Raw genomic sequence first — 16781 nt, 5'->3', positions numbered from 1 at the left:
TTGTCACCAAGATATAACAGTTATCTCCTTTGTTTGAACTTGTACTCAGACTGGAACTGAGTAATGGACTGTGTGGGATCTCTGACTTGCTAAACTGCAGATCTTCTGGCTTTTAAGACTTAATAATCAGATAAGTCAAGTTTTTTTTTTTTAATTTTGTTTTCTTATAGACCCCAGGCAAATACATAGCCTAAGAATAGTGGAGATAGCATCCACACATAAGGACAACCAGAGCTGAAGAGGGGAAGTGTGTATAGAGAAGAGTGTGTGTATGATGTTGGGATAGTTTGACACAAGACATTGGAGTTCATATGGAATGAGAAAGAGTGTTTTCATTCAAGGAGAAAACCCGGTGTGGAGACTTAAAGACAAAATAGGACAAAACAGGTGTTATTGCAAACAGGCGATCTGGTATGGGGAGTCAGAGAAAATATGGCAGGATGGTGTTGATACTTGAGGACAATATAGCAGTAGGTGTCGGGGCCCCACACAGGGTGAGAAGAACATCTGTGTAAGGTTCGTCCTAGAGAGAGAAGTCAAATTCACAAGCGGGTAAGGAGTAATTCCATATGTACTGTCAGAATCTGAGTAGAACATACATGTCAGGAAACTCAGCCTTTTTGGAGAAATAACTGATTCCAGGACTAGAGCAGAGAAAGTGCCGATGAGTGTAGAACATATTGATGTCGGAAAAAAAAAAAAGAAAGAAAGTGCTGAAAGAGTTGTGGGAACCAATTAGTAGGACATAGTAGTAATTAATTATAACTCAAATGAAGCAAAAAAGACAATAGTACATACCAATATAGGTAAATGATAGAGGTTTATGATGCACAGAATACGTACATATTTTTAAAGTACCTCCCAATAAACTGTTATTCTTTTCTCCTAGTCAGCTTCCTCAAGGCTTGTTTCATGTCCTTATTTCTGAGGCTGTAGATAAAAGGGTTTAGCATGGGGATTACCACAGTGTAAATAACAGTGACTACACGGTCCTTTGTTACTGAGTAGGTGGATGAAGGGCGGATGTAGACTGAGATGGCTGTTCCATAGTATAGCGCCACAACTGTGAGGTGGGAGCCACAGGTAGAGAAGACCTTATATCTGCCTCCCCCAGAAGGGACTCTCAGAACAGCCCGGGTGATAAAGACATAGGAGACAATAATGAAGATAAAGGGACTCATGATCACAAAGGAGCCCTCTGTGAAAGCCAAAAGCTCATTGGCAGAGGTGTCAGAACAGGAGAGTGTTAGCAGTGGCTGGACATCACAAAAGAAGTGGTGGATGATGTTGGGCCCACAGAAGGAGAGGTGGGCCATGAGAATGGTGTGTGTGAGGGAGTGGAGGTGGGACACCACCCAGGATGCTATCACCAGGAGGAGACAGCGCTTGGGGCTCATGGTGGTGGTATAATGCAGTGGGTTACAGATGGCCACATAGCGGTCAATGGCCATGGCAGCCAGCAGGAAGCTGTCAGTGATTGCACATGTCACAAAGAAATACATCTGGGTGAGGCACTGGGCAAACGGAACCCTTTTGTTTTTGCTCATCATATTTGCTAGCATCCTTGGCACAATAACATTTGTAAAGCAGATATCCACAAAAGACAGGTTAGAAAGGAAGTAGTACATGGGAGTATGGAGGCGGGCATCTCCTTGGATGGCTGCAATGATGACTGAGTTGCCAAACACATTGACTAGGTACATGGTCAAGAAACTGATGAAGAGCCACACTTGCAGTTTTGGGTCACTAGTCAGTCCCAGTAACAGGAATTCAGTGATATGACTCTGGTTTCCCTTCAGCATTGCTGACCTGCAAATAAAATATAAGGGTGTTATATGTTTTTTCCTGGCTTATAGTATCCAGATGTTATTTATACTTCCTATGCGTGGCTGGCTGACAGAAGTATGGATCGGTTTTGGTCTCACACAGCCCTGCTTTTCATTCTGCCTTAGTCACTGATTTATAATGAGTATGAAATTATCTCTTGAACTTTTCATTTTATTCTGCCTTAAAGAAAGAAGTAATCAATTTTACCTCATCAGACTATTGTGCTTTGAGAAGAATCTCCTTCTCCCCTTTCCTAAAAATAGGTATCAGAATATCTGAACTTTTCTGTGAGAAAAACATAACCCTATCTTAAAGATAGTGTTCCTAGCTTTAATTTCTTTGGGGAAAACTTGTGGAGTGGGTTTCTATGTTTGAGAAACAGAGTGTCTAGAGTTTGGAAAGTTTATGATCCCTGATGAGGTGAAGATATTTTATGAATAATTTTCTGGAGCTTTATGTTAGGAAGTTAGGCCATTTATATCTATAAGTGGGCAGTCATTTGTTGGCTAAACTCTTTCTTTCATGCCTATGTGTGGCAGTAAGGAAGTAAGAAGTAAATGTCTTGACAGTAGAATAGAGCAAAATTGAGTCATAGGTGGCTGTCATAGCAAGAAAAAGGTGAAGATTCTAGCCATTCAATAAAATGTTTTAGGATACAAAATTAGTAACTACATTTCTATATGCAAATAATGAAATAGCAGAGAGAGAAATAAAGAAAATACTTCCATTTACATTAGCACCAAGATAATAAAATACCCAGGAATGAATTTAACAAAGTAGGTGAAAAATTTATATGCAAGATATTATGATGATTTTAAAAGAACAGAAAATAAAAACAATAAGAAATACTCTATACTTATAAGTTGGAAGAATTAATATTGATAAAATTGTTATTATCTCAAGAAATATACAGATCCCATACAAATCTTATCATGAAAAATATTCATCTCCTGTTGGTAGGGAAATGTAAATTTTGGCCACAATAAGATACTTTAGACTTTGAGAACTATTTATGTTGTAAACTGAGAAACAACTACTAACAAAGATGTAGAGAAAAAAGAATTCTTGTATACTGTTGGTGATTATGTAAACTGATGTAGTCATTATGGAAAACACTATGGAAATCCATCAGCAAATTAAGAATTGAAATACTGTATGATTCATGCATTCTAGGTCTGTATATTTACTTGAATATGAATTCAAAGAGGCATATGTACCACTACATTCATTGCAGGACTATTTATAATAAACAAGATAGGGGAACATCTTAATTTTTAATTTTTATTTATTTTATTTATTCCCTTTTGTTGCCCTTGTTGTTTTATTGTTGTTGTTGGATAGGACAGAGAGAAATGGAGAGAGGAGGGGAAGACAGAGTGGAGGAGAGAAAGATAGACACCTGCAGACCTGCTTCACCGCCTGTGAAGCGACTCCCCTGCAGGTGGGGAACCGGGGTTCGAACCGGGATCCTTATGCCGGTCCTTGTGCTTTGCGCCACCTGCGCTTAACCCGCTGCGCTACAGCCCGACTCCCGATAGGGGAACATCTTAAGAACCCACTAATGAATAAATGGATAAAGTGAAAAAAATGTAACACTTAGCTATGAAAAAGATGATTTTTTTGCCACTTTTGACAACATGGATTGACATAGAGGAAATTAAGCTAAGTACAGTAAGTCAGAGGGGGAAATAGAAATGTTATATGAGTTCACTTATATGTGAAAGATAAAAGAAGTGAACAAACCAAACACAGACTCTAATATTATCAGGACAAAATGGCATTCATTATATGGGAAAAGAAGAGAAGGTAGATGAATTACTCAACTGTGACCACATACATGGTGATGCATGGAAACTAGACTTTTGGTGACAATTGTAGTGGAGTATAAACAGTTGTAAAATTGGAATGCTGTACACCTGAAACCTATGTAATGTTTTAAACAAATTTTTACTTCAATATAAAGTGAAAAAAAAAACTTTTAGAGCCCCTTGAACAGTTTATGCCCAGTGTCAGAGTTTGATCATCTTACAAATATGAGGTATTGAATACTTAGGCTAAAGCAAATGTTTGTATTTAAAACTATAGGATAGACAGGGACCTGAAGTATTACATCTGTTTCCCCTCTGACATGTCACATTAATAGTGATTTATGAGAATCAACAGAATGGTAATTTCACACCATTCCCACCACCAAAAATCTGGATAAGTGCACATACAGCTTTTTTAACATCTAAGTTAAGTACAACTTTAGACCAGACAGATCAAGACCATATGGCCATGTCAATATCTAAAATATGAATATGTTCAGATATCCCTAAATGGCACAAAGCAAAGTGAGGCCTACTATATTACTATAGATGCTAACCATTGGGTTAACATGAAAAACAACCCCCCCCCAAGTCGCGCAAAGCCCAAGGACTGGTGTATGGATCCCGGTTGGAGTCACCGGCTCCCCACCTGCAGGGGAGTCACTTCACAAGTGGTGAAGTAGGTTTGTAGGTGTCTTTCTCTCCTCCTCTCTTTCTTCCCCTCCTCTCTCCATTTCTCTCTCTCCTATCCAACAAAAACGACAACAACAATAAGTACAACAATAAAACAACAAGGGCAACAAAAGGGAATACATAAATAAATAATAATAAATATTTAAAAATAATAAAACCCCCTCAGCTCACCTGGCTTTAATAAAATTATTAATATTATTTTAAAAATATTTATTTATTCCTTTTTGTTGCTTTAGTTATTGTTGTAGTCATTGTTGGATAGGACACAGAGAAATGGAGAGAGGGGAGAGAAAGAAAAACACCTGCAGACCTGCTTCACGACCTGTGAAGTGACTCCCCTGCAGGTGGGGAGCCGGGGGCTCCAACCGGGATCCTTACGCCTGGTCTTTGCGCTTTGCGCCACGTGCGCTTAACCTACTGCTACTTCCTGACTCCCAATTATTCATTCTAAGCTCTTTCTAAGACTACGAGAAATCCTTTGCATTCTCTTTAAGATACTCATTTCTTCTAGTCATGGAACCTCTAGGACTATGCCCATACTTCTTGATATTTCTTCTGTCCTAACCGCCACACACCACCTAGGATGACTTCAACCAGATTGCTACTGGTGCTGCCATCTCACATTATACCACTACTTAATTCTTACAGTGGTGTGCAACCAGAGATACGGAACCTGTGATAGCAACCTTGCAACTCTTTAAACCTGGTGAGATCTTTCCTAACACATGGGACTACCTGCATCCACTTTAGATGGTACATCATCTAACAAAGTTACAGATACTAGTTATGGGGTAGCGTTTAGGGTACTGGGTATAGGTGTACATGTATCCATAAACAAGGGGGCGATTATATAACTCAAAGTAATAGTATTCAACAGTCCTTGGTGATTAGACTTATACCTAGTAAACCTGGAATCCTAGTTGAAGTGCCTAAAGAAGGCATCATAAATTCTCTAATCAATTAGACTTAGGCCAAATTAGCTTAGCAATCTAACAGAAAGGCCCCCGAAAAGACAGATCCTCTGGTTGGGATGAACAAATGACACTCAGTAATTAAACAGTGGGGAGATGTCTAAGGCCATTAGATAAAGAGAGGACTACAAAAGTTGGATAATGGCAGAAGACAGGCTCACTGACCTCCAGGTTGGCCTTTGGAGGATCCAAACGACTTCTACTCAATTTTATCAACCTTGATCTCTAAGGGTCAAATGGAGGGGTGAGGCACTGAAGAAATGTTCACATCATCCATGAAACAGGAAAAGCCCCATTTTATGCTGAGAGGTGTCAAGACATGATATATATATATATCTCAGCCTAGAGATGAGGTTATCAGCTCCTGGTGTGGCCACTTTCTTCTTCCTCCTGAAAGATGGATCTTCAGTATAGTACTATGCACTGGAGTTATGAGCCCTTCTTCCATACCCAAGTATCTATCATCTGTCCTCCTCTGGTCCCAATGACGTTAAAAGGTAAGCTAGAGGCTTGGAAGTACCTGATTATCATGTATATGACTTCACCCCCAAGTGAGGTATCCTTCAACCCTTGGGAGATCATTAAACACTGTATCTGTTAGAAGAATAGATCTCTCAGTAGGGACCAAGGAATCAAGGCTACTTATATCAGTGTTTTCCTTAGAGTCTCAGATAATTTGTCATTTGCTATTCTATAGATGTTTATGGAGACAGGCAAACACATAGAGAAAGCATGTAGTTTCTCACAAGATGTTGGGATAGAATATTGAGTCAAATGAAGAGTCCAGGTCTTCACGTAAAGGTACTTCTTTATTGACCAATGGGTAATACACAGCCATACCTATAAACCCATCTAATTTAAAATGAGACTTTTCTTTTGGTAAAAATACACATAATGTAAAATTTAGCATTTTAATTATTGTTAAATGTATAGTTTAGTTGTACTAAGTATAACCGTCATACCCTACCACCATCTATCTCCATAACTGGATCTCCCATCTCTTATACTGAAACTCTGTCTACTATCTCCATTACTCTTCAACATAGTATCAGAAGTTCTCACCATAGCAATCAGGCAAGAGAAAGGAATTTAGAATACAGATTGAAGGGGAGAAGTCAAACTCTGACTATTTGCAGATGAGATGGTAGTATATATAGATAAACCTAAAGAATCCAGCAGAAAGCTTCTGGAAATCATTAGGCAATATAGCAAGGTGTCAGGCTACAACATTAATATAAAAAATAAGTGGCATTACTTTAAACAAACACTAAGTCTGAAGAAGAATATATCCAGAAATCATTCCCCTCACTGTAGCATCAAAATCAATAAAGTATCTTGGAATAAACCTGACCAAAGAAGTGAAAGACTTGTATACTGAAAACTATGAGTCGCTATTCAAGGAAATAGAAGATGACTCACAAAATGGAAAGATATCCCATGATTATAGATTGGAAGAATTAATATCATCAAAATGAATACTCTACTGAGAACCACATACAAATTTAATGCGATACCCATCAAAGTCCCACCAAATTCTCTTTAAGGGAATAGAACAAAAATTACAGTAATTTATATGAAGCCAGACAACACCTAGAATCACCAAAACAATCCTGAGGAAAAGAAACAGAAATGGAGGCATCATACTACCAGATCTCAAACTATATTATAAGGCCATCATAATGAAAGCAGTCTGGTACTGGAACAAAAATAGGTATACAGACCAATGGAACAGAATTGGAGGCTAGAAATAAACCCCACTCCTATGGAATTTAATCTTTGATAAGGGGTCCCAAACTATTAAATGGAAGAAAGAGGGTCTCTTCAATAAATGGTGCTGGGAAAATTAGGTTGAAAGGTGCAGAAGAATTAAACTGAGTCATTTTATCTCACTAGCAATAAAAGTCAACTCCAAACAGATCAAGCACCTGGACATTAGGCCAGAAACTATCAAATACTTAGAGAAAAATATTGGCAGACCACTTTCCCACCTAAACCTCAAGGACATATTTGATGACACAAACCCAATTGCAAGGAAGACTAAATCAAAAACAAATCAATGGGTCTATATCAAATTGAAAAGCTTCCTCACAGCAAAACAAACAAACAAACAAAAAACAAACCCCATCATCCAAACAAAGAGAACCCTCGTAGATTGGAAGAAGATCTTTACATGCCATACATTAAACAGGAGGCTAATAGCCAAAATATATAAAGAGCTCACCAAACTCAGCAACAAAAAAGCAAATGACCCCATCCAAAAATGGGCAGAGGATGTGAACAGAATATTCACTACATAAGAGATCCAAAAGGCCAACAAACATGAAAAATTGCTCCAGTTCACTGATTGTCAGAGAAATGCAAAACAACAATGAGATACCACCTCACCACCTGTGAGAATGTCATACATCAAAAATGACAGCAGCAACAAATGCTGGAGAGGTTGTGGGGACAAAGGAACCCTTCTTCACTGCTGGTGGGAATGTAAATTGGTGCACTCCTATGAAGAGCAGTCTGGAGAACCCTCAAGGCTAGGAATGGACTTTCCTTATGACCCAGTAATACCTCTCCTAGGGATATAGCCTAAGGATTCAATCACATCCATCTAAAAAGATATGTGTACACCTATGTTCATAGCTGCATAATTCATCCTATAACTTCTTTACCAAGTTACCTATTGATGGTCATTTAGGTTCTTGTATATTTTTATTATTGTGACTAATGCAGCTATGACCATGAGGGTGCATATACCCCTTTGAATTAGTGAATTAGTAAATGCCTAAGAGTTGTACTGCTGTATCATGAGGTATTTCTATTTTTATTTGTTTTAGTACTTTCCATACTGCTTTCTATAATGGCGGCACTATTTTGCATCACTATCAGCAGTGTAACAGAGCTCTTCTTTCTCTACATTCTTGTCAGCACTTAACATTTCCTGTTTTGTTGATGGGGTGGGGCGGCTTCTCACTGGTGTGAGGTGGAATCTCAATGTGGTTCTAATGTGCATTTCACGAATGACAAGTGAAGTGAAACATTTCCTCATATGTCTGTGGGTCATGTGCATCTCTTCTTTAGAAATCTGTCTACTCATATCTTTTGTCCACTTTTTGTTATTGGCTTGTCCCTTTTCTTTTTGCTGAGCTTTATGAATTATTTCTAGATGTTTGATATCAACTACTTGTCAGATGCATGACGTATAAATACCTTCTAGTTGCTGGCTGCATGTTTATCCTTTGGGGTTTTCTTTTGATGTGCAGAAGCTTTTTAATTTGATGTAGTGCCATTTATTTAATCTTGTTGTAGTTTCACTTACCCATGGGGTTGGTTCTCCAAATACATTATTTATTTATTATTTTATTGCCACCAGGGTGATTGCTGGTGCTTGAGGTCTCTTCAAATACATTTTTGATATTCAGATCCTGAAGTGTTTCACCAATATGTTCTATGTATTTTATAGCTTCAGGTTTGATCTTCAGATTATTGATCTATTTTGAGTTAATTTTGGCGTATGGTGTTAAGTGGTGGTCTAGTTTCATTTTTCTACAAGTGACTGTCCGTTTCTCCCAGCACCATCTGCTGAAGTGGCCTTTTCCCTACTATACAATTTTGGCTGCTTTGCTGTGTATTAGGTGTCTGTAAATGTGAAATTTTTGATTATTTTGTATCTGAGTTATCTCATTCAGTAATGTCTTAGAGGCTCAGCCATATTGTAGCATGTTTAATTTTTTCATTTTTCTAGGCAAAAGGGCTCTTTTTTAGTCTAGATATTAACTCAGTCTTAATAAGTTTCTATATTAGAAAATGTTACTATAATCACTTTGCTCACTTTTTATACAGCAGGAATTCAGGATGACAGCTAAAGCAGGCTTTGTTTTTCCCTTAATTATTATGTACTTCCCCAACCACTGCAATGTGATTAGCTAACATGAAATGTCTTCATGACTTTCTTATTTCCAATTTGGAGGCTTGATAAAAAGCATTTTTTTTTTTTGGTAATTGTTATTTATTTATCTTCCCTTTTGTTGCCCTTGTTGTCTTTTTATTGTTGTTGTAGTTGATGTCGTCGTTGTTGGATAGGACAGAGAGAAATGGAGAGAGGAGGGGAAGACAGAGAGGAGGAGAGAAAGACAGACACCTGCAGATCTGCTTCACCGCCTGTGAAGCGACTCCCCTGCAGGTGGGGAGCGGGGGCTCAAACCGGGATCCTCATGCCAGTCCTTGCGCTTAGCGCCACCTGCGCTTAACCCGCTGCACTACCGCCTGGCTCCCGATAAAAAGCATTTTTGACTTTTATTTTTCTTGTCACTGGGGTTCACGCCTATGCAATTTCACTGATCTTGGAAGTCTCTAATTTCACCCCTTCAATTGTAAATAGTAAAGGAGACAGAGGGCGTTGGGCAGTAGCTCAGTAGGTTAAGCACATGTGGTGCAAAGCATGAGGACTGGCGTAGGGATCTGGGTTCAAGCCCCCTACTCCTCACCTGCAGGGGAATCGTTTCACAGGCGGTGAAGCAGGTCTGCAGATGTCTATCTTTCTCTCCCTCTCTCTGTCTTCCCCTCCTCTCTCCATTTCTCTCTGTCCTATCCAACAACGATGACATCAATAACAGCAACAATAACAACTACAACAATAAAACAACAAGAGCAACAAAAGGGAATAAATAAATAAATAAAAAGAAAAGAAAAGGAGATAAAGAGGAAATGAGAAATAGAGCAGACAGGAGAGCCACCACCATACCACTTTATTGCTCATGAAGCTTCCCTGTATGTTGTATTCCCATGTGCTTTTGGGGACTTGAACCCAAGTTTTCATGCATGGCAATGTGTACACTCTACCAGGTGAGATAGCTCCTATCCCCTAGCTTACTTTTTAATTTACTTTTTATTAGTTATTTAATATTGTTTTACAAAATTATGAGATAATAGGGGTATAATTACACACCATTCCTACCACCAGAGTTCGATGTCCTCATTCCCTCCATTGGAAACTGCAGTAGTTCTCTCTCAAGGTCACAGATATGGGTTGACTATTATTTCTATAAGCTATCTATATTTATATATATTTGCCTATTTTTTCCTATGGTCCTGTCTTATCTTCTTTTCTTTTTTTTTTTTTCACTATTTATTTATTCCCTTTTGTTGCCCTTGTTGTTTTATTGTTGGAGTTATTATTGTTGTTGATGTCGTCTATGTTGTACAGGACAGAGAGAAATGGAGAGAGGAGGGGAAAACAGAGAGGGGGAGAGAAAGACAGACACCTGTGGACCTGTTTCACCGTCTGTGAAGCGACTCCCTTGCAGGTGGGGAGCCAGGGCCTCGAACTGGGATCCTTAACGCTGGTCCTTGAGCTTTGTGCCACTTGCGCTTAACCCGCTGTGCTACTGCCTGATTCCCCTTATATTCTTCACTAAGTCACACCTACAACTGTTACTACTTCTGAATATCCTTCCTCTTTTCCTCTTCTCTCTCCGGGTCCTGATGGAATTGGGAGTTCAGAGCCCTCTGGTCATCTTCCCCTAACATTTCTTCCCTTCTGGGAGTATGGACCAAAATTATTTTTTTGGGTGCAGGTAGGAGTTCTGGCTTCTGTAATTTGCTTCTCAGTTGGACATGGGTGTCAGCAGATTGATCCATAGCTCAGGCTAGTTTCTATCTTTCCTTTTTGGGGTAAGGCTCTGGAGAGGTGACGTCCTGGGGCACATTGGTGAGGTCTTTTGTCCAGGGATGTCAGGATGAAACCATTGTAGCATCTGCAACTCAGTGGCTGAAAGGCAGTAAGATACAAAGCAGGACAAAATGTTTAATAAACAGAAACCAGAAAGTAGTGTCATGGGGTCCAGGCAAGGAAGACAACTGAGACCAAAGTCTCATTATGAGACTCTTTATTTCCCAGCTGGGCCTGGCTGGGGACTGTCTCTCCAGCAAAGTGTCATTCAGAGAGCAGTACTCACCCTTGTTACACAGCTGGTTATATAGGCAAAAATGACATCTTTTGCAAGCAAGCAGAGTATAGAAGTTAACATAGACAGTTAATTTTAGAACTCCCTCCTTTGACCCTCCATACCTTCTTTTCAGAGAAGTCCACCCGCTACTCCTTCTTTCTTAAGAGTATTTCATAAGTGCACTGGTACTCTAGTGGGGCAAGAGTTTTCCTGGAACTGATTGATACTGGCAGCGTTACTGGGGGCCAAGATGGAGCTGCTCAGGCCAAGCCATTATATTAGGCTTGAAGAGAGAAGATGAGAATAGGTATCTTAGGGTGGAAAGAAGCTAGGACGTCTATTTAGGTATGTTCTTAGTATTAGGTATTATATTAGTATTATATTAGGTATTATATTAGTATTTACATATATAGTATTTATATAGTATTATATTAGTATTTAGGTATGTTCTTAGTATTAGTATGACTTTAGTATTTTTGCTTGAGCTTGATAGCTAACATGAAGGTGACCTAAAAGTATTGTCTAGGAGGATGTTGTCAGAGTTGAGAATAGGGCTAGAAAGCTGGATTAGGGTAAAGAGTAGCTCCCATTTTTTTCTTTTTTACACCAGACTACTGCTCAGGTTGTGTGGGGGATTGAACCTGGGACTATGGAGCCCCAGGCATGAGAGTCTCTTTGCATAACCATTATGATATCTATCCCCACCCTAGCTCCCAAATTTAAAGAAAGTATATAAATGCAATTAACTGTTTACCCCATCGATCTGAGCCGGGGCCCATATATATATTCATATTTAACACAGGAACCTGTGTAGCCTGGGTCTCTGTCAGTTTGAGTTTGCAGTTCATGGTCACATCTAGGAATATTCTAGGCTGCACTCATTTCAGGACCAGTCTTCCTTGAGTGGCAGAGTAGGATGATCTAGCCTTCCTTCAGAGAGTAGGGTAGTCTGTACCATTGCTGCTTTATAGTGAAGGCAAGTTCCTGGAGAGGCCCATAAGAAGACTTATAATGATGTTCCTGTTTAAGACCAGGTCTTTGTCTATTGTAACATGTGCGCTCAGCAAGGTGCCACCACCTGGCCAAGACATACATTTAAGTCAATGATTCATTGTTATTTTAAAACTTCTAAAATTATATATATATATATATATATATATATATATATGATAAATTCAGCCAGAAATTGGGAGGGAAGAGGGTGATAGAGAAGGAGAGAGCCAGAGACACACCTGCAGCACTACTTCACTGCTTGCAAAGCTTTCCCCTTCCAGGCTGGGGGGTAGGTTTGAACTCTAGTCCTTGCTCATTGTAACATGTGTGCTCAACCAGGGGTGCCACCACCCAGCTCCAATTCATTGTTGTTTTTATGAAAAGTATAAGCAATAGAAAACATTTATAACATTATCATTTAAATATATTTATCTAAGCTTTTTAAATTGTTAGAATATTAAAATATATTTAGATAAAATCTAAAAGTTTTAAAATGGTTTGAATAAAAATATGAATATTGCTGTAAACCAAGATAACAAAATATATATTTACTTTTTAATGAATTTTGATGCAAGAGCAAGAAAAATAACAGATTTCAAAACAAGCTACTATATTAAATAGTGTTGTGAGATCATAGTTTGTGTACATCAGTAAAACCAATACAATCACCATAAAGCACTGATAAAATGCACATACTTATATTATAAAATTGCCATCTTAGCACATTCTAAATAAACACAAATACATATATTACATATCTTTTTTATTTATTTATTTAAGTTTTAATTTTTAAATTTTATTTATAAAAATATATTACATATCTTATTAGCCACTCTAGTAGTGGTGTAATTGCATATCATGTGATCTCTGAAAGGTTGCACTGTATACTCATGGGAAAATGTGGTGAAAGAGTCAAATTAAATTTAAGTTTTAGTATGAAATAAGTTCTGAAGCCATGAATCCTTTGTAGGCTTTCTGGTGCTCTGTGGACCACATCTGCAGACCAATAGTAAGAAGGTTTCTTCTCTTTTCATCTATTAGATCTGCAGAGATTGAAATAACTTCCTATTTTAACTCATGTGGTACTGCATTTTCCAAAATCAAATGACACACTTCTGGATGCATTTAGATAATAGATACATACAGTGGACTTTTCAGAGGATGAAGAGAATTTGGGGAGATTGTAATAGGATGCCTTGTCTGGTAATTTGCAAAGTCCCTGAATTCTATTTTTTAAAAATAATTTTTATTTATAAAATGGTAACACTGACAAGACCATAGGAGAAGAGGGGTACAATTCCACACAATTACCACCACCAAAACTCCGTATCTCATTTCCTCCCCTGATAGCTTTCCTATTCTTTATCTCTCTGGGAGTATGGACCCAGGGTCATTATGGGGTGCAGAAGTTGGAAGGTCTGGCTTCTGTAATTGTTTCCCTGCTGAAAATGGGCATTGGCAGGTCAATCCATACTCCCAGCCTGTCTCTCTCTTTCCCTAGTGGGGCAGAGCTCTGGGGAAGGGGGATCCCAGGACATATTGGTGGGGTCATCTGCTGGTTAGCATCATGTTAGCATCTGGAACCTGGTGACTGAAAAAGAGTTAACACATAAAGCACAACAAACTGCTGACTAAGCGTGAACCTAAAGGCTGGAAGATTGAGCATGAAGATTTGGAGTCTCTGTTGTGGAAAAAGCTAGTAGGTCTACATTAGGTATATTCCTAGGGGCCCATGACATTACTAGTTTGAGTCTTCTCTCTCTCTCTCTCTTTATTTATTTAGTGAGTCTGGCTAAGGGTTTGTCAATTTTGTTTAATTTTTCAAAGAATCAACATTTGGCTTCATTGATCTTTTGTATGGTTTTCTTATTTTCAATGTTGTTTATTTCTGCTCCAATTTTTGGTGATTTCAGTCCTTCTGGTTGCTTTAGGGTTCCTTTGTTCCTCTTCTTTTAAGTCTTTAAGGCGGGCAGTAAGGTTGTTTACTTGAGTTTTTTCTTGTTCTCTAATGTGTGCTTGTTTGACTATGAGTTTCCTCTAAGTACTGCTTTAGCTGTGTTCCATATATTCTGATAGCTTGTGTCTTCATTTTTATTTGTTTCTAGAAACATTTGAATTTCTTACTTGAGTTCCTCTCTGATCCAGCAGTTATTAGGCAGTATGCTGTTGAGTTTCCAAATTTTGTGACTTGTAGTAATTTTCTGTTTGTTGTTGAGTGTTAGCTTTACTCCACTGTGGTCTGAGAAGAGCCTGAGATGATTTTAATGCTCCTGAATTTGTTGATACTGTCCTTGTGGCCTATTATGTCATCTATCCTTGAGGATGTGCTGTGTGGATTTGAAAAGAATGTGCACAAATCACAGACAAAGAAATTGAAACAGTTATTAAGAATCTTCCCAACAACAAAAGTCAGGGACCAGATGGCTTTACAAATGAATTCTAGAAAATCTTCAAGGAAGAGTTAATACCTCTACTTTTTTTTTTTTTACGATCTTGCATATCTGTACCTTTCTTTTTTTATTTTTTAATTTTATTTAAGAAAGGATTAATTAACAAACCATAGGGTAGGAGGGGTGCAACTCCACACAATTCCCACCACCCAATCTCCATATCCCACCCTCTCCCCTGATAGCTTTCCCATTCTCTATCCCTCTGGGAGCATGGACCCAGGGTCATTGTGGGTTGCGAAAGGTAGAAGGTCTGGCTTCTGTAATTGCTTCCCTGCTGAACATGGGCGTTGACTGGTCGGTCCATACTCCCAGTCTGCCTCTCTCTTTCCCTAGTAGGGTGGGTCTCTGGGGAAGCTGAGCTCCAGGACACGTTGGTGGGGTCTTCAATCCAGGGAAGCCTGGCCAGCATCCTGATGGCATCTGGAACCTGGTGACTGAAAAGAGAGTTAACATACAAAGCCAAACTAATTGTTGAGCAATCATGGACCCAAAGCTTAGAATAGTGGAGAGGAAGTGTTAGGGAAATACCTCTACTTTTAAAGCTCTTCCAAAAGATCAAAGAAACAGGAATACTCCCTTCCACCTTTTATGAAGCCAACATCACTCAGATATTTAAAGCAGATAGGGACACAACAAAAAAAGAAAAGTACAGGCCAATGTCTCTGATAAACATATATGCTAAAATATTGAACAAGATCCTATTCAACTGGATATAGCAGTATATCAAAAAGATTGTTCATCATGACCAAGTGGGATTTATCCCAGGAATGCAAGGCTGGTTCAATATATGTAAATCAATCAATGTCATCCACCACATCAATAAAAGCAAAACCAAAAACCACATGAGAAAGAAAGAATCAGGCATCACTTTGGTACATGTGCTGCTGGGGACTGAACTCAGAACCCCTTGCTCAAGAGTTCAATACTTTATCTACTCTACCACCTCCCGGCCCACTCCCTTGGCACTTATTTGAATGTAACTTCAAATTATAGCCTCAGTTCTGTGAGATATGGCCAAGGAGGGGACAAGATGACCTGATATACATTTTTTTTTAGTAATATCAATGCTATCAGATTGATAACTATTAGTGTTCTGCCAGAAATTAGTATTCTATATCTGGATTTTATTTTATTGGAAAATAAAAGAACTATTGGGTACTGAAACACCTCCACCCCATTCTTGCTTCTTTAATTTTTTCAGAGTAATAAAGGATGGTTAAGAAAGATTATAGGCTTTATTCTTGGAGGAATTTTAGAAAGGCCATCATTAAGAGGTGAGAAGACTCAGGATTTGTACACTTTTCTGCTTTCCTCTAAACCTAGCTCATGATTTCCAACCCTTATATGCTTCTACTTGTATAAATGTTTACTCTTGAAGGCTGACGGGATTGCTATGAGTATTATATTTCTCCCCCTATTATATTTTTCAATGGCAATAATGACTTTCCATATTTTGCAAAAGTTAGTGTGTTCCTGTTTGTCCTTTAGTAGCATAGAGCAGTGGGCTCATGTTTGACTTCATAACTTCCAGAAAGCAGTCTATTACTTTTCTGGCTTTTTATTTGACAGATACAACATTAGATTTTGCATCTGGACCTTGTGTTATGTTAGTTCGTGAGATTAACTGTGGAGAATCAGTTCTAGTCAGAAGTCATGTAAGTCACTTCTGGACTAAAGTGTTTGTCAGTGTCAAGTACTCAATAGTCTTTGTCAGCTTCTGACAGTGTGATGATTAATATTCCTTTATCAGATCTGGTCCCTTAGTGAGCAGCAGCACCCTGGCCATTTTCTATGGTACAATGCAGTGTAGGTAAGAAATTAATCTTTGGTTTTAATATCCAAAGATTTTGAGATTGTTTCCACAGTATAACCAATTTTATCCTGACTGATACATTACTATTTGAAGATATAAATGCAATTTCATGGGTAATTTTAATTCTGTGGAGGAAAGAAATATTAAGAGGGAAAAGGAAAGGAATTGAATATTGAGAATTCATACCAAATTGTGATGACATTTTGACATTGGTAAGAGTGTAAATCTGTTTGTGGAGTCTTCTGCATTTCTACCCATATTATCTCTGCTATAAATTAAATAACTCA

General features: G+C 38.4%; 1 protein-coding gene across 1 annotated transcript; it reads right to left on the bottom strand.

The window, feature by feature from the left end:
* Positions 1 to 494: 494 nt before the first annotated feature.
* LOC103129065 (olfactory receptor 1L6-like) lies at positions 495 to 1802 on the bottom strand. Its single transcript, XM_007540025.2, has one exon. The coding sequence runs from the start codon at positions 1800 to 1802 to the stop codon at positions 873 to 875; it is 930 nt and encodes a 309-aa protein (XP_007540087.1). The 3' UTR covers positions 495 to 872.
* Between the last annotated feature and the right edge of the window lie 14979 nt (positions 1803 to 16781).

Source organism: Erinaceus europaeus, chromosome 10, assembly GCF_950295315.1.
Source record: "Erinaceus europaeus chromosome 10, mEriEur2.1, whole genome shotgun sequence".
Lineage (NCBI taxonomy): Eukaryota > Metazoa > Chordata > Mammalia > Eulipotyphla > Erinaceidae > Erinaceus > Erinaceus europaeus.
This window is presented reverse-complemented; position numbering and strand designations above follow the sequence as displayed.